The sequence below is a fragment of the Anabrus simplex genome, chromosome 1, assembly GCF_040414725.1.
Source record: "Anabrus simplex isolate iqAnaSimp1 chromosome 1, ASM4041472v1, whole genome shotgun sequence".
Lineage (NCBI taxonomy): Eukaryota > Metazoa > Arthropoda > Insecta > Orthoptera > Tettigoniidae > Anabrus > Anabrus simplex.
Genome location: NC_090265.1, coordinates 740,971,187 through 740,990,831, shown reverse-complemented (window position 1 = coordinate 740,990,831; position 19,645 = coordinate 740,971,187). Strand labels below are relative to the sequence as shown.

Genomic DNA, 19,645 nt, shown 5'->3' with positions numbered 1-19,645 from the left:
ATGCTATTTGCTTTACGTCTCACTAACTACTTTTACAGTTTTCAGAGACACCGAGGTGCCGAATTTTGTCCCACAGGAGTTCTTTTACGTGCCAGTAAATCTACCGACACGAGGCTGACTATATTTGAGCACCTTCAAATACCACCGGACTGAGCCAGAATTGAACCTGCCAAGTTGGGGTCAGAAGGCCAGCGCCTCAACTGTCTGAGCCACTCAGCCCGGCTGGTCTTAATTAAAGTACAGCCCTAATGAGAGAGTTGGAGCTACAGTCATGTGATTTCAGCATTGCTAGAGCAGTCACAGTTATGGAAGGACAAGCTTCACTTCTGAGGATGCGGAACAAAGTCTTGTTGTTGTTGTTGCTACTTGCTTTACGTTGCACCGACACAGATATGAACAGATATACAGATATGAACAAAGTCTTCGCGAAACAGTTTATATCTTTCACATGGAGAAGCCCCAAAAGATTATCATGTCCATTAATAAGCGTCAATCTAAACATCCATCAGAATACTGAGATACATTCATCCTCATGTTAATGCACTCCATGTGCTTCAAATCACATTAAAAAAAAGTATTTACAATGTTTCTTTTGTACATAACTGCTTCAGTGAATCTGTACATGTATAAAACTCAACACTGTCTGTCCGTCTCGGTGTTCCTTTATCCCTCGCAGGACAGGTACCTATGTGGCTAATGCTGGTGCCTAGATGATCTCCCAAGGAAAGTACCGGTAATGGTTTCTATGAAACAACTCAAAGGTAGTGACAGCTGTGATGTTACTACAGAACTTTTATTATATTTCGAATAATTGGATAATTTCCATCAATCGGTGTTTTTATACCTTAATTATTATTATTTTTTTTTTTTTGTTATTTGCTTTACGTCGCGCCGACACAGATAGGTCTTATGGCGATGATGAGGCAGGAAGGGGCTAGGAGTGGGAAGGAAGCGGCCGTGGCCTTAATTAAGGTACAGCCCCAGCATTTGCCTGGTGTGAAAATGGGAAACCACGGAAAACCATCTTCAGGGCTGCCGACAGTGGGACTCGAACCCACGATCTCCCGAATACTGGATACTGGCCGCACTTAAGCGACTGCAGCTATCGAGCTCGGTTTAATTTTAATTATTCACTTCCTTAAGTTGCAAGGAAATGCAGCTGGAGTGCATTTGAATGCTATCTATTGGCGTGACTTACCTAAACTTTCATTCAGTTGGTGGAGCATCGAGTGGCCACTATACGTAACTGAGACAATGCAGCGAATAACTAGATGTAAATTAAAGACGAGTGATATTTGTAGTCGGCGAGGAGATGGCTTCTAAGTTGGATGGTTGTATACATTCATCTCAAAAGATGAGGAAGTACACAGGTTTATAGTATGATTCTGGCCAAGGACCAAACTTAGATTCAACATCAGCATAAAGGCATCAAAATTTTACATTTCAATTCTTATTCTTATTTAATATTGGGCACTTTTTTGTATTTATGCCATTATCAATAGTACTTTGAACTTACATTATGTAACTATCATATACATATCATCTTAATTAAGAAGGCACTTAATCTGGAACTTCAAATTGAAAGATCAAATATAATTATCAGTGAGTTTTAAATTGAAATTTTATGTATATCCATTTCTTATGTTGGTTACATTGACATGAAAACTATACTTGTACTCGGCATTAACATTTCATAACTATCTCATTGGGAATCTTTCATAACTGTTAGGACCAAAGTTTTCTTCTGTTAACATTATTTCTTGGTAAAATTTGAAATCATGTTATGATTCCAATTATTGGTTAAAGTTTATTCAAATTCTTATGAAGTTTACTATATGTGAGGTTAGGCTTAATAGTACAGTATATCTTTGGATTCATTTCAACAGTACTTATGTAATATGTACATTGAAGTAAACGAAACATCAAAATTATTCAGTGACTTAAATCTGGTTAACCGTATGTTCTAAGATGCCTTGTGTATTGTTTATGTTTATTGCCTGATACTGTCATTTTTTTTTTTGTTGGGACTTTTCCTTTTCGCTTCTTTAAAAAATATTTTGTTGGATATGAATGATGATTAGCCAATTACTACTGCGCCCTTACTGCGTCCAATAACAGCGTAAATAAAATTCTCCGACTACTCAGATGATCTCAGAATATATTTACTGTAAAATTTGCATAACATGAATCCCGAAGAGTGGTGCAATTGCTTATAATCCATGACCCAACATTTCTGATGGATGTCTCCATCCCTTCGCACCTAATTTAACGCTTTAGAAAGACGAGAATCGCAACAGATACGGTACTTTTCAATAAACTATTCTACCATTTCAACCTATAAATAAATATATTACACATATTTAATCTTAACCAACTAATTTATTAACATAATAATAAGCTTAGCAAAGAGAAAATTATTGCCACTGATGCTTTCACGACCCGTACTTATAGACATGATACTACCGGACGAGTTGGCCGTGCGCATAGAGGCGCGCGGCTGTGAGCTTGCATCCGGGAGATAGGTGGTTCGAATCCCACTGTCGGCAGCCCTGAAGATGGTTTTCCGTGGTTTCCCATTTTCACACCAGGCAAATGCTGGGGCTGTACCTTAATTAAGGCCACGGCCGCTTCCTTCCAACTCCTAGGCCATTCCTATCCCATCGTCGCCATAAGACCTATCTGTGTCGGTGCGAGACATGATACTGTATAAGCTTTTGGGCTTATGCCGTGTCAAGAAAATAAAGTGAAATTCTTTACGTTTTGCAGAGAACTGTGCTCTGCGTCCTCAGAAGAAATCTCAATTGTCCACGAGAAAGGCTTCTTAAACGATGACTCTTTGAATTTAGACATTATAATAGAAGTGGAAATGGTACATTCATTCGCCACCAGACGTGGCACAATGCTAGCATTCAAAACGGAAGCTGACTGAACCATCAGAACCAGTCTAAGCGGTTCACATAACGTGTGTACGTAACATATGACATTGACAGGTGTATGACATAGACACAAGCCTGGAATGAAACATCTGGCGATGAGGAACGTACGAATTTGGAAAACACCGAAACGAAATAACAATAGTGAAGGGACAAGGAATTACTTAATTACTGTCCACAAGAAAGGCTTCTTAAACAATGACTCTTTGAACTTAGAGGTTATAATAGAAGTGGAAATGGTACGTTCATTCGCCACCAGATGGCTCCCAGGATGTGGCACAACGCTATCAATTAAGTAACACCTGGTTGCCAGCCATAAAGAATTTACGTAGGTAGTTCCCTTCCCTGCCCCTTCACTATTGTTATTTCGTCTTGGTGTTTTCCAAATTCGTACGTTCCTCGTCGCCAGACGTTTCATTCCAGGCTTGTGTCTATGTCATACACCTGTCAATGTCATATGTTATGTACACATGTTATGTGAACCGCTTAGACTGGTTCTGATGGTTCGGTCAGCTTCCACTTCGAGTGTTAGCGTTGTGCCTAGGAGCCATCTGGTGACGAATGAACGCACCATTTCCACTTCTATTATAATGTCTAAATTCAAAGAGTCATTGTTTAATAAGCCTTTCTCGTGGACAGTCAAGATTTCTTCTGAGGACGCAGAGCACAGTTCTCTGTGAAACGTAAAGAATTTCACCTTATTTTCTTGACACGGCATAAGACCAAAAGCCTATACAGCATCATGTCTATAAGAGAAAATTAATATAATTTGTTTAGTTTCATACTTCAAAATTCCAAATAAATATTATAAGATTGTCTTTATGTATATCCCAATTCTCTAAAAACGATCACCTGCAGTCTTGATATGAGTTAACTCTGCATTTCCATTCATCAAACTGATGATTGAACTCCTTTATCATATTATATTCACAGATATATATATATATGTATATTGAAAATTATTAAAATAATTTCTAAAGAAATACATATTTTCTATCTTTAAGCTTTTAACATTGTTTCTGACCAACTAAATTGTTTTTCTGCCACTGTCAATTATTTTGATTACCGTTGAATGACTCACTAAGTTTGCTATTTTCTACTGCCATGCATAATTCTGGCACCTACTGGTCTAACCATTCTGCATTTAATAATTTTAAATAGCATCATATAACCTCATGAAATCATTATCTAGGACTGAATTCTAATTATTTCAGTTCTTAATTAATCACAACTCTCATTTAAGATTCTAAGTTCTACCTTCAATGAAATGACATTCGCCTCTTAAATTGATTCACTCCTTTCGATTGGATAGCTCAATTATAACTATGGATGTCAAAATTGATCCTTACAGCATTATACATCACATATTACCTTGTGCAATACCAACATGGGATAATTATTAAGGGCATTTCCTAACATTATATCTTTATTTTCAACATATGGATATAGTGAGAATTATTTGACATGACATTTACCTGTCTCGGTTAGCTACACCTTCATTATATTTCTCTACTCCCATGGTGAGATGTCCTTCCATGCCAATGCTTCTTGTATACAATCCAGGCTTTAATAAACGTATCCTTCATATTCATTCTATCACTTCTGTGCCTTTTTCATATAAATTATTTTCGACAATTTCTTATTTCTTTCATTATAACCTGCATATCATTTAATTCATTCATAACACCTTCATAACGTAGCCATTCCTCTTAAATCTCATAACCTTTGCTCGTAAACACATTTCTCACGACGTATTCTATTCCATTGAAAACATCTTCAATTCACTGGATCACATCTCATTTCCCACAATGACATCTAACCTCCTAGAATATTATGATACTCCTTTCTGTTTCTGCATTGACAAAGAATAACTCATATTGGCTGCATATCTCTTCTATACCATATTATCATGATGACCAGCAACACGTTAGGTTACTCGACCCATTTACGATATCCATTTCTCAACATATGCTGTCATTATGCTGCAGTAAACTCTGCTCATACCTGGTATCAATAATAAATTCTCCACATCTACTACATTATATTCAATACACACTGTCACTCTTCCCAATCGAGGTATATTGATCCTAATATATCTTAACCATGAGAGCTAGATTTTGACATTACACTTCACTGATCCCATTAATATCATAGATACACAATTTAGGCTATCATTTCATAATATTATCCTACATCAATTTAATTAAGAACTATAATTTAGAAAACTTAGCTAGTCATTCTCCGGTTTATGATGAATCTGTAGCCATCCAAGCTACGGCTGCTGCGCTCGGCTGGCTGGAATTCATAGATCAGCTGGTCTTCCATTTTACATCAGATTGGTGGGATCATCCGTGACACACTCATCTTCAAGATGGTCCACTGCGGATCTAGTTGCACATACTAACGGTCTTCTTTCTTGCGCTAAGCTTAACAGAATACAAATATGATATGTATAAGTGTTCTTATATGTTAGATAATAAATATGATTGCTTTCAAATATGTTATACTGGGTTCACGACTGCTCCAGTATCAATTCTGTTTTCAACTGAAAGAGAATTCAGATAATATTTCGTTTTTCTGACGTTCTATTTCCCTCAATTTTCTTCCTTCTTGAAATCCTCGTCTTGTATTTACTTGGCAATCCTTTACTCCATCAGTAATCAATATTCTGGTCCTTGTCTGACCACTTGCCTTGCCTGCTAAGTTTTTCTCTTCTTATTTTAAACTGGAACACTTCCTTTATATTAAATATGTGACGTTCTACTATATTTTCTTCTTTCTTCAGTTACCTGCAGAATATTTTATACATATTTTGTTAGTTTCCTTGTGATTATATGCAAACTATGACTTTGTCTTCCATTTAATCTTTCGGCAGATAGTTGTGTGATAATAATATATATAATTTATCTTGTTTTTTTTTTTTTTAAACAATCTACCTAGCATTTCAATGTTCTTTTCTTCTACAGCCTTCGTGATCATGCTCTATTTTTCCGAGTTCGACCCCCTGTGAACTTCTGAATCACAGTTTGCTTTGCATAAATTCCATCTCGCATGGTCCATACATCTATTTTGATGCCAATTTATAAATCTATTTAAAATAGTTCTGTAATATATTCAGACTAGTCAATACGGATCAAACAACCATGGTTAAGTTTATCAACAGCCATTTTATAACATGGCAGAAAATGCAATGCACACTACGGATGTGTGATCTTGAACCTTATCAACTTCGTGGTTATATCCTGAATCATGATTGAATAGATACTTGTTCATCTATTAATTGTCATCTCAAGTACATGATTTTTGAGAATGGTTGGTATTTTATATCTCCATATCTTGCTCAACTTACAGTTTATCATTTTGGAGTTCCAGAATTAAGACAATTTAAATCCCCTTTAACAGTTTAGATGATTTTCTTTCAAGAAACCTTACTTAATTCATTTCCAAGAACTAGTTGTATTTAAATTGGGTAAATTGAGGTACCTCATTCTAAATTTCTCATCCTAATTTTATCAGTGTTACTTGTTACAGCAGAGTATATTTATTAAATCTTCTTTATCTTAAATTCATTTCATGAAACACTGGTAAGAGAGTTGAATTGTAATTCTTTTTTTTAAATTTTGATTTTATCCATAGAATGGGTGGTGTTGCACTGATTCCACATGTGATTATTGTCCCTGGTAAGTAATTATAATTACTGTGACAACAGCAAACAGTTTCTCAGCTTACACTGCCTAAATCATTAAAGATATCAACAAATATGTATGTAAGAACTGTATAGCATAAAATGTCCTGCAATAAAGTTCACTGGAACACATACTATTTTTAAAAGGTCATCCATAATAATACCAGGAGTGAAAATTGGAAACCACAGTGGGGTTCGAACCCACTACCTCCCAAATGCAAGCCAACAGCTATGTGACTCAGACTGCGCAGCCGCTTGCTTGCTGAGGAGAGAACAGAGAAGATAGAAGAAATATTGAAAGCAGGAAAAGAGTAGTGAAGAGACAGGCAACAATGCAGGTCCTTGATTCATAATCAGACCCAGGAGAGAAATGGAAACAAACTCAAAAAGTAATAATAGGGGTGCAAGGCCCGAACGGTTCTTTCGAAGAGACTTGGATAATGGACTGACTGAAGTGAATCTATGTGGTGTAAAACTGAAAGAAGAAGAAGAAGAAGAAGAAGAAGAAGAAGAAGAAAAGAAGAAGAAGAAGAAGAAGAAGAAGAAGAAGAAGAAGAAGAAGAAGAAGAAGAAGAATTACAGATATCAGTGATTATTATACTGACATTGATGCTTTCGCCGCCCATTATTGTAGACATGATTGTTCTCTGCAAAACGTTAAGAATTTCATCTTGTTTTCTAACATGGCAAAAGCCCAAAAGCTTATATCATGTCTACGATTATTATATCTTTCCCAAACTTTAAAATATCTCCAAATATCTCAAATCTGTACATAATAAGAGTTATAGAAGCTACAATTCCTGATCATTCATTCATTCATTCATTCATTCATTCATTCATTCATTCATTCATTTCCCCTTGTCCAGCTCCTGCCAGCTCAGGGTGTTGATGGTATTCCATCACTGACTTTAGGCTATTGTTACAATGGGGTTGCCATTCCCAAAGGCTCCTGATCATTAAAATTATATAAATGAAATGTTAATGGTGTAACGGATTTTGGAGACGTCGAGGTGCCGGAATTCTGTCCTGCAGGATTTTGTTTATGTGCCAGTAAATCTACCGACATGAAGCTGACGTATTTGAGCCCCTTCAAGTACCAGCAGACTGAGCCAGGATCGAACTTGGCAAGTTTAGGTTGGAAGGCCAGCGCCTCAACCATCTGAGTCAGCCCATCGTTAATATTTCGTGCATATTTCTTGGATATAATTGCAGGTCTTTGTCGTTCATACTGGAGCCTAGAATGTCATCTACATTCATCACTGGCAAGCAGTGAGCCCACGTAAGTGTGTCTGTGTTTGCCTTACCTCTCACTCAATATATCACTGAGCGTTTTGCCAAGGTCTTTCCATATTAAGAGTCAGAAATTAAAATTATATGTAAAATATTGCTACACATTTCCTGCCCCCACAAGGACATCAGGTACAGCTAACATATGATACCTCATTGAGCAGCTGGATGGATACAAGGCACGCCACAAGAACAGATTGCCAGACTTCAACTTGAGCTTTGTTCATGGGCTGACAGGTTACCTATTTCTTTGTGCGACAAGAAGGTAGGGATTCTTTTGGTCCCATCAAGTCTAACAGCCTGAAAACTCTTTCTCTCTTTCTGGTGACTCGGGCTGTCTGTACTGATCTTTCTAGGGGCTCTGAAGTGGTTCAAAAGTTCTTTCTTTCTTTCTCTCTGTATTTTATTCTACTTCCCGCAGGTTGTCCTTAGGGACAAAGTAGATATTCTGGAAATTTAGTGGTGATTTAAGGCTTTTGTTGCTGGCTGTGACCTCTCTTCTGATATCACCTGGAGCATTCCTATAGTACAGTCCCCCTGTGGATGGGGGCGGCATCTGTCATAAGACGCGATTAAAAGGGGTCCAAGGGGCTATTAACTTGGGAGCATGGGTTGGCGAACACAGGGCCCTTCGCTGAGTCCTGACATTGTTTCCACTTACTTGTGATAGGCTCCTCACTTTCAACTAGCCTATCTGACCTCCCATCATCAACTCTTGTTATTTTCCGACTCCGACAGTGATAGGTACTGAGGCCTCGGGAGTCTCATTTGCATGCCCTTCATGGCTCCTGTATTTCTTTGAACAATAGGTTAATGTTTCAGAGTGTCAGACACCTTCAAATTTCTTTTTTTTTTCTTTCTGATTAGTGTAAACGAGGACAGTTGCCCAGTTGTACTTCCTCTTAAAACAATAACCACCACCATGTTACATGCAGTAGGCACAGCAATGACACGTGTCCATTTCCATGAAACCAACAGGTAGAGTGTGACTATAAACAAGTTTGTTACACCACACGAGTTAAAGGAAAAAACAAACAATCACAGTTAATATGAATTAATAAAATAATAAGAAAAATGATAGAAATACAAGTCCTACCTCTCCATGGGACGCTGCACTTCGACTCTAGATTCCGCTCCTCTGATCATGGCTAGCAACGTCTCGTGGTGAATGTGCAACGACTGACTACTTATTGGCTCCAGGGACCTGTAAGCAAAAGCATTCTGCTACAGTGCTCAGAGGAAATGAGAATCAACACATCTGAGTGTCTTTAGTTGGCAGCTCACCTGAGCCCAGGCAGCAGGTAAGCACTAATCACGTGTTTGGACAGTGAACAGTAAACTGCAGCTGAGAATGCCTCTATGAGCACTGTGGCCAGATCCATTCGCCTAGTCTGGTTGGACAGCAGTTCTGCAAACGATGATAGAGCACACAGCTGTGGAATGATAACTGGAACAAAATAGTAAAACAGTCCTGTAAACATTGTAGTTATGAATTATCCTGAAAATATCAGAAAAACAAAAAACAAAAACAAATCACTAAATCTCTAGAATATGTACTTTGTCCCTAAGTATGAACAAGAAAGGAATAAACCTAAAACAATGACGAAGACTGTCAAGGAGTTGAATATGAACAACGAGAATACAGTCGAGATCGTTTCTTGCAACACTGCTTTTAACAATGTATTGCATATAACGGCGAAATTTAACGGTCCCGTCTAAATCCTATATATTTATTTATTTAGCATATGGCTAACGCATCACATTACATATAAATAAAATAGTAATACATAATATTTACAGTTTGAAGTATTTATAGGTTCAAATTATTTACATAGCCAACACACAAGGGTGAGAGCAGAAAAAAGTCTCTTGGGTTTCCCTGGTAGGCAGTGAGAGGACACTGCTCCACAATGTGCCGAACTGTTTGCTTCTCAGCACCACAACTGCACGCTGCCGAATTAAGTATTCCCCATTTATGGAGGGAGTCGGCACATCTGCCATGACCAGTGCGAATCCTGCTGATAGTTGTCCAGGTCTTCCCGTGGAAGATCAAAACCCTCTGGTCTGTTTTTCAGCCATGGTAGATAGTGATATTCTGATGGAGCACTGGATATCCATACTTGCTTCCAGGCCTGAAGCAGATTAAAGTTAGCATCTGCCAGGTTTCTGGCTGTTCTAACAGGTGGGTGTCTAGATTTTAGCCTGTTAATAAGAGCATCATTCATGTCACCATGGATTGGCAAATGACTGTTGTTAGTTATTTTCTTATAATCTCGTAGGAGAGCATTTTCTTGATGGAGGTGAGGTAGTGGAATATGGGATAGAACAGGTAGCCAGAAAGTGGGAGTAGATCTAATTGTCCCTGATATCATACGCATAGTGTGATTCAGCTGAGTGTCAGTTAATTTGGTGTGACTGCTGTTCAGCCATATCGATGAGCAGTATTCTGCAGCAGTGTACACAAGATCAGAAGCTGAAGACCGTAGGGTAGATGCTAATGATCCCCAGGTGGTTCCACACAGCTTCTGTAAGATCGTAACTTAGCAGCCGTATTCTGAAGATGTTTCTCGAAGGACAGAGTTCTGTCAAGAATAATCCCTAGATATCGTGAGCAAGACAAGTGTTCTCAAACTGAACCTTCAGTTCATGATTGGCCATTTTGTTGCTAAGGTGAAAACATGTAACTTCACTTTTATTTGGATTCGGTTGTAATCTCCATTTGTGAAAGTACTGTCCCAAGGTACGCTGTTGCTTCACGTCCGTAGGTTTAACCTCAAAGTGCCCTACACGTGACCCATGTGTGGTGCTAAGAAAGCATTGGCAGCCAGACAATCCTTGAGATCTCCTGCCTTAAAACGTATCACAATGACAAACTTCAGGGAAACAGTCCCAACCTAGGTCGAAGTATTCAAATAATGCAGGTTAACATAGAAGGGCTAAGCAGATCAAAGTGTCAGTTTTTATCAAGACTATCTCTGGAAAACAATACTGATGTAATTGCTTTGCAGGAAACTCATGTAGCAAATGAAGACCAATTGCGTACCATAGCTAAAATATCAGGTTATGAACTTCTAAGTGCAACATTCCATCATGCATATGGAAGTGCAACATATGTACGAAATACAGTAGAGAATGCTTCCCTGATCTCCACAAGCACAAGAGATGATGTCCATTCCATTGTAATCAAGATAGGAGATGTTACAGTCATCAATATCTATAAATCTCCTGCTACCACATGGCCAGCACGTCATCCAACCATACCCTCACCCAACTGTCTACCTAGATGATTTTATATATATACTGTATTTTAAAAAATCGCTTAGTATGACATATCATATCAAATGACGAACTGTTATCACAATTTTGGAGAGATGTATTGACTATAACATCCAATGTTGATTTTTGTTTGTTACGCGTTTGCGGATTGCTGACAGCAATGTAAAGCTTGTTTTCAAACTCTTGTTTTCAGTAGATTGTAGATTTCAAATCAGATTATCTGTTAGTCAAGGCAAACATGGCTGTGAAGATGTTGTAAAAGAAAGAGAAATGTTTAATATTGATGATGATGATGTTTTAAGGGGCCTAACATCGAAGGTCATCGGCCCGTTTAATAATGAAGAAAAGTCACTCATAATATAGCGATTACATAATGGGGAAACAAACGTCAGCATTGCAAAGGATTTCTGCAATATAGAAGGACAGAGAGAACATCTCATTTATTAGCCAAGACTGCGTGCGACATTATTGGTACTTGTTACCTCGCTTATTGTTTTATATTATAGGTATGCGTACTGTGTCCTCTGAGCTCCACTCCATAAATACTGTATTTTTAAATTTTAACTTATTTTGTTAATTAACCATGTATGTGTGCAGCCTGAAGCTTACAGATATGATATTTTTAGCAACAAAAAGAAAAAAGACTTTGTGCAACTTTCACCCATAACGACACATTAATTGGTGGTCCCGTCGGAGTCGTTTCGACTGTAGTTAGTTAGAGACCTTGGGTCGTGGACTGGACAGAACAACAGAACAACAGGAAGGTGAAAAGAAGTTTGGAATGAGAAGAGAGAGAAGTAGAAAGAAAAGACAAGGTCACTGTTGTAAGCTCTTATGAACCATTTCTCCCTCTCTGTTTGTCCTGTGTTCCTGTATCTCCCCTCCCTTTTTCATACTCCACACTTCCCCATCAAGACTGAGGATTAACCCTCCGTTAGTTGCACAGGCTACAGGTGTACACCAGCCATTTAGTTTTTGCCCCCGCTCCTAGGCTCGTGGGCTGTAGAGAGGGAAACTATCAGTACCTTTCTTTGGCATGCTGTTCTCGGGATTTAGAGTGCTCTGGCACTGTTTGCTGAAGTTGACTTTCCACAACTTCACTTCAAAGTCAGTTAGGCTACAACTGAAGCCTGCGCGCCTATCCGTGTTATGACCAACAGTGATCGCGTCCAAGTGACATCTACTGGTTTTAGTGATGAGTCTTGTATTGTCAAATGGTTGGATGAGGACTGTGAACTAGAATCAGAGGTGGATGGTGACAGCGATGAAGGGGAGGAGGATCAGGTGACAGAGGAGATTCATAACTCTGACACGGAGGGAATTATACATGACAAAGCAAATGTGATGGAGGATTCTGACGATATGACTTCTGAAGAGGAACACGTGCAAAGCAACATGTTTTACTATGGAAAATATAATTTTTGATGGAGAAAGGATACTGCAGCTCGTAATGTTAGAACTTGGGCACACAATATTTTTATGCATTTTCCAGGGCCAAAGGGGAGTGCTATGAATGTGCAGTCAGGGCTTCTATGTTTTGAACTCTCTTTCAATGCTAATATTGTGAAAACCATTACTACCTATACAAACATTTATATTGAGGAGGTGAAAAAGAAATTTTTGCGTGAGAGAGATGCAAGACTTACCGATGAGACTGAAATTTGTGCCTTCATTGGAATTTTGTTTTGGGAGTAAACCGAAGAAATAGCAATCAAGTATGGGACAATTCCTGTGGATCTGGAGTGGAATCGTTTTATCTTGCTATGAGCGAAAAAAGATTCCATTTTCTCTTGCGTTGCCTTAGGTGCGATATACACGTGATTGTGCACTGCGCCGAGAAGTGGACCAATTTTCACCGAACGGAAAAATATTTGAGATGTTCGTACAAAATTTTCAACATTCATTTTCATCCAGCAAGTACTGTACCATCGATGAACAGTTGGTTGCATTCAGGGGAAAGTGTCCATTCAAAGTGTACATGCCCAGCAAATCAGCTAAATATGGAGTAAAAGTTTCTGGTCTGGTTTGTACAAAGAGTATTTACACTGTGAATTTATAGGTTTACACTGGAAAACAGCCTTCCAAATGTCAGACTCTACTGCTGAAGTCGTACTGAGGATGGTCTAGCCCATTCAAGGTACAAGTCAAAATGTGACAGGGAACAACTGGTTCACTTCCATTCCTCTGACAAAAATTGTTCACTGAGAAGAAGCTGACGTACTTTGGGACCATTTGCAAGAAAAAACAAGGGATTCCAAAAGAGTTTCAGCCAAATACTAATCATAAAGAACATTCATCCCTGTTTGGGTTTCATAAAGACATGACCCTTGTATCTTACTGTCCCAAAAAAGGAGGGCAGTGTTGGTGCTGTCGTCAATGCACATGACAAAGAGATTGACAATGAAACAGGTGATATAGAAAAACTTGCCATGGTTACATGTTATAAACACACTAAGGTTGGAATGAACATTTTATATCAAATGAGTACCAAGTATGACGTTGCCCGCTGCACCAAACAGTGGCCGATGGGGGTGTTTTTTGATCTTGTGAACATTAGCGGTATCAATACTTCACGAGTGCACACTGCAAATCATAACTACCAGCCTACACCAAGACAAAAGTTTCTGGAGACCATTACATGGGAATTTATGAAGCCTCAGATCGCCAGACGTGCTATACTGCCTATGATTCCGGCTCCCCTGAGACGGCTAAGGATCTTTTGGGAACTACAGATGAACCACCTGCACTTCAAATCCAAGATAACAAAGTTGGCTGGTGCTTCCTTTGTGGACGTGGTAAAGACAGGACAACAAGAAAGAGTTGTGTGCGCTGTAGCAGAAAGGTGTGCCCTCGACATTCAGCGCTGATGTGTCAGGAGTGCATCAATGAGTGACTATTCAGAATTTGAAAATGAACACCTACTGTGCAGAGTTGACAGCAGTGAATTTTGTTTAATGTTCCACACAAGAGATGCATAAAAAGATTCATTAGGCATGACGAACCTGCACGAATTTTTAGTTTCAGTTTTATTGTAAAATTCAACTTGGTGTTAAAAATGAACTAAATTCTGCAATTATATGAAATTGTTAATTATTTTCTTTATTTCAACAAAGCAAATACCATAACAATACTGTTTTATTGTTTAGAATGTTGAGTGGACTATTTTTGTCGTGTGGTGTTGGGTAATTTGTAAAACCATAAATTTTCGTCAATATTAATTTTAATAAATGTACCTACAAAATATATGAGTTTGATGAAAGTATGCATTCATAATGATGAAACCCAGAACCTTAAACTTGAATTAAATTTCAATCACGTCAAAATTGAAAATACACTACTTTGGTTTATTTACTTTCAAGAATTTTCAATGGATGAAAATTTTTAAATTTTGTATCAACGATGCTCAGAATAGTCTAAAGATCGATATAAAATATGTTTCTAAATTTTAAGCTTGAAGGATAATTAAATACCGTTGAAATGTATTGTGGGCTAGCCCACGCTCCTATCCATGTAACAAAACACGGCACGCCTGATGGGAGGGTTAAATTGAATTCGATAAAGCCTTTATTGTCCATGGCAAAGTTGATGAGCAAAACATCCTTCTATGTGAAGACAAAACAACAATGAACGAAGATCCAGAGACTGTCATTGTTGCTGTCTCCTATTTTGGTTTGTTTCCTCCTCTGTTAATGTGTTCATCCCATCATGTGTTATTTTCATCTTCCTATTTGAGGCTTTTCTTGAGTCAATCTCTGTACATTTGACTTGATTTCTCTCTTGTCTGTTTCTTTCCCGTCATCACCTATTCCCCACTCCAGCAGGTCGGGTGCGGAAATGCACACTATTATTGCTGAAAGCTGCTGACCTGCTATCCTTACCACACTTGAGGGTTCTTCTGTCAGAATCAACTTCCTTAGTCCTTTACTTTAATTACATTGCAGCAGATTGAGTACTGGAATGCTTCATCCACCAATAGCTCTGTTTCGAAGGTGCCTTTCTCCCGTTAAGGGCTTTGCCATAACCCTGGCAAGGTGCTATTAGCCAAGCTATTTCGATAATGGTTCTAACATGGTAAAGGTGTAATAATATAAAATTTAATAAGCTGAGAAATAATGGAGATATCTATTAGCAGTTTGTTTCTACAACCAGGGTAACTCAAAAATGTTTTCTGTGTTCGCTTGCGGTGGCGGTGGTGCCACAAGCGCATGAACGTAACTGTATTGTTCATGACAAGAGCGCCAGTAACCATGTAGACTCCACAGCAGAAGGTGTTTTGTGTGCTTTCGCTCGCGGAGATAAAATCCGTTACACTAGTACAACGTAGATTTCGGCATGAGTATGGACTGTTACCAACTAATGATGTTCCCACTTACGTAACAATCATGAAATGGGACAGGCGCCTTCAAGAATCTGGGACCTTGCTGTCGACGTCGGGCTGCCACGTCAAGCATGCAGTTTCAGAGGCTACTGTTGATTTAATCCGCGAGTCCTTCAAGCGGAGCCCTCGTAAGTCAATTCGACAAGCAAGTAGGCAGTTACAGTTACCTCGTTCGACAGCACACGATGTCGTCCATAAAATGTTGCGCCTTCGGGCGTACAAACTGCAGCTTCATCAGAAAATCAAACCTCAGGACAGGCCGCTATGGAAGGCATTCGTTGAGACAATTCTGGCAAGAATTGATGGAAACGAGGCATTCCTCGATTCGGTCTGTTTTTCGGACAAGGCTACATTCCATATTTCCGGCACGGTAAACAGGCACAATTGCCGCATATAGGGATCTGAACCCCCCCACGTAGTGATAGAGTTGGAACGGGACTCTCCGACAGTGAATGTGTGGTGTGGATTGTTGAAGGACACGGTTATTGGTCCATTCTTCTTCGCGGAGCCTACAGTTCATGGAACACGTAACCTAGACATGCTGGAGCAATATGTTGTGCCACAATTTCCTTATGACGTGATCTTTCAGCAAGATGGTGCACCATGCCATTATGTGGAAGTTGTGAGAGATTTCTTGAATCGTGAGTTCCCAGATCGCTGGATTGGGAGAGGTAGTCCATCAATTTCATGGCCCCCTAGAAGCCTCGACATTACGCCACTTGATTTTTTCCTGTGGGGATTTGTCAAGAATCAACTGTACCAGACACCAGTTTGTGATCTACCAGATCTGCATCATCGCATTTGTGTAGCTATCGCAAATGTTATGCCTACAATGCTGCAGAACATTTGGAGAGAACTGGAATACTGATTAGATGTCTGTCGTGCCACTAATGGTGCGCATATCAAGAATTATTAGGTATGTAAACAAACATTTTGAGTTACTCTACTAGTAGAAACAAACCACAAGTAAATATCTCCACTGCTTCTCAAGTTATTACATTTTATATTACTATACCTTTAACCCCGACACCTTGTATTTAGTATTTTTAAAGCATTGAATAGGTAGATCTCTATACCTAATATTTTTGAAGTAAATGGATATATTAGCGCCATCAATATCGTGACAACCAGCCTTTGTACACTAAGTCAGTAGCGTCATCTATATGAATACAAGCTCTTACTTACATGTTGTTTGTATGTTGATATCAGAATCAGTTTTGTCACAGGTGAACAATATAGTGGAAGTGGAAAGTGTTTTTGAAGACTTTATTTGTTAAGTATGATATAATGTTTTATTTGTAATGACCTAACCTGTACTGGGTAATATTTGTAACATATGTATTTGTAAATAGTAGATTTCAATTCTAGACTTACTGGAAGTATCTAGAAAATTGTTGAACAGGGTGTGTGCCTTTTGTGGGTTATGTTTTCTAGAAGGAATTTTCTAACTATTCTGGAAATGGAAGATTCGCGAACGTGTGTATTCGAGAATGTTAGTTAAAGTTCGCGATGGGAGTAGGAATTGTGACTGGTGAACCTAGGAGGGGATGGGCGGACTCGTGCATTCTGATTAGCTACTCCAAGGCCAGGGTTTTCTATATATAGTGAGCGAGGCAGCGTTCATGAGAATTCGGTCTTGTCTTGGCCTGATCTGCCTTTAGTCTGTGTTGGTCTGCGTTGTGTGCGACGCCTCGCTTCCGGGATGGCGCAACCTTCGGGTAAGCACTCTTACTTTCCGTTCCAGTTAAAATTTCCGTAATGTTCGGTTGCTATTTTGTATAGGAGTCTGCCCTAGCCTAACCTAGATTCGCCAAATTAATTATTTACGACGTCTTAGCTTTTCTGCTGGGGTTCCCTGTTTGTTTTCGAGGCATTCCCATTTCTTATTTCACTAAATATGTAGATGGTAATTTAATACATTTACCTTGGGGTTTGCCTCTGGTAGTTCAGTGTCACTTGATGTTCGCTAGAGTTTAGGAGAGTACATTCACTTCACTGTAAATTGTAATTGCTTTCACGTTGCTTTTGACCTACTAAATTGCATTGTACAACTGCTTTGGTAACTAGATGTATAGTGATTTGAAATTTTGAATTGACAGAAAAGCATTATCAAAGAACCTCTAAGTTATGTATATCACAGAGCTTATAGTTCGTATGTTGCAACTTTGGTGGATTTCGTTTCGGAATGCATTTGTAAAATTTTCACTTGTAAATAATATTTTCAAATTTAAGGATCACGGCGAATTATTTCGGAATCTGCAACCTAAGCCATATCCATGCCCTCAATAGGTCGTATTTCCTTCCATTTTCCTGGTTCATTGTCCACTAGTTCGCCCTACTGATATTTCGTATTATGTTGTTTTTGGCAGAGATCCGTGTAGGCCAGCTGATGTTTCTCTGAGTGTATAGTGTTTTCTGATAGTGTGTAGTTGCTCTTACTTCCCTCCTTTATTGTGTTTAGTACTTGTTTTGTGTAACCACCGTAGTAAAGGTTACAAGTTTGATTGCAAACGATAACAAATTTCTACACGTGTTGCTTCTTGCTCTAATGTGGATGGATTTAGATCTCGCACAGGGCATGACGTGGAAACCCATCAGTTTGTTGTACAACAAACACACTGCAGATCTTTCCTTACCAAGTATCTACCTCGATGAACCGCAGACATTCAAATCGAGTACGTCGCTCCATTTTTGATGGCTGAGAGCGTAATTCGTAGACAAGACAGACATGGAGGGAAGGCCGAGCACGTCCTTTATATAGCGGTGATTATGCGTATCTGTTTGACTGAAGTCTTCTTCACCATGTTCAGAACCATTGGTGACACAGCAAATGTTAATTGCACCAATGTAGAAGACAAGAAGTTTATGGAGAGCTACATCAAGTGGAAACTCTCATTCCTTAAATCGATACAGAACTGAATGCAGTGGAAGCAGGGTGTGTTTCCAATGATCCATCAGATAGGTAAATTCACTCTAATCTTAACTATGAACATAGAATTGTGGACACAAACTCACTCCATCGTCTTCTAAGCCCAAAAAAAACCCACCCATTATTCTACGCTTCTCCCTGCAGCAGAGAAAATGTATGAGTGTGAAGTTATTTAACAAGGTGTTACTCTGCTATCACTCGGCCTTTGTCCTGGCTTGTGGTGTTCAGTTATGAGGCTGACTTTTAACAAATAAATGTAAGCAAATTCCCAAGGAAACATCATTGACAACATTTTTAAAATGTGCAAGAATACCTAGATTCTCACATTGCTCCTTTATATCGTTTACAACAAGACTACCTAAGTTCTGATCTATAGTCTACTTTTACCACACAGATCAATGAGAAGAACATCTGAGATTGACTTACCTTCCTCCCTAAACCAAGGCTCGCATGCAGTGACGATGTTTCCCATCGTGATAACCAACTGCATCAGCATCTGATGGTTCTCCCGCACTGAGCAGTCAGACAGGAAACTCTGAAGCTGCATGTAGGTCTTGTCTTGAATCTGAACACAACCAGAGATGTAAAGATTTTCTGTTCATATTGTGGATTGTTCTATACAGAAATCTCTTTTTATGTATATCTTCTATTATAAGCAACAATGAATTTATATGCCTTGTAAAAATATACATGTAACTATGAAGCAAATGTTCAAACAATAAAATATTTCAACATTCTTATCACATCTAAATATGAATCATTAACTCTAGAGCTGCAGAAGAAGATGATGCAAGTTCAAACTTAGCTACGTGGTCAGTCATCCAACATGGTGGCTCAGGGGTGTTTTGCCTGAAAGTCTTTGAGACTAGCAGGCAAGAGGCTTTGACTTTGTTAATTTATAATGGTGAGGTTCTTTACTTTGTCAAAACTAATTCAGTGTAACAAATTTACAAAATATTTGAACAGATTATAGAAAAAACAAAGGAGAAAACTAAACTAACCCCCACCCAAAAACAAAAAATGTAGGTTTCAATTAAAAAACAAATTAGTAAACACATACATACATCATCATTATAGACCATTATGCCTTTCAGCGTTCAGTCTCCCAAGTCTCTGAGAATTTACTAAATCTCGCCACAATCCTCTACTTGCAACTA

The 19,645-nt window shown here is 38.7% G+C and overlaps 1 protein-coding gene across 1 annotated transcript in view; it reads right to left on the bottom strand.

Moving 5' to 3' along the window:
* The window catches only part of LOC136857459 (RAB11-binding protein RELCH homolog), a 398,727-nt gene that overhangs the window by 48,694 nt on the left and 330,388 nt on the right, over positions 1 to 19,645 (bottom strand). The window contains exons 17-19 of the mRNA XM_067136130.2: positions 18,915 to 19,053; positions 9,190 to 9,352; positions 9,002 to 9,109 (exon numbers count right to left, since the gene is read on the bottom strand). Coding sequence (XP_066992231.2) covers positions 9,002 to 9,109; positions 9,190 to 9,352; positions 18,915 to 19,053 — 410 coding nt within the window. The remainder of the gene's footprint in view (positions 1 to 9,001; positions 9,110 to 9,189; positions 9,353 to 18,914; positions 19,054 to 19,645) is intronic.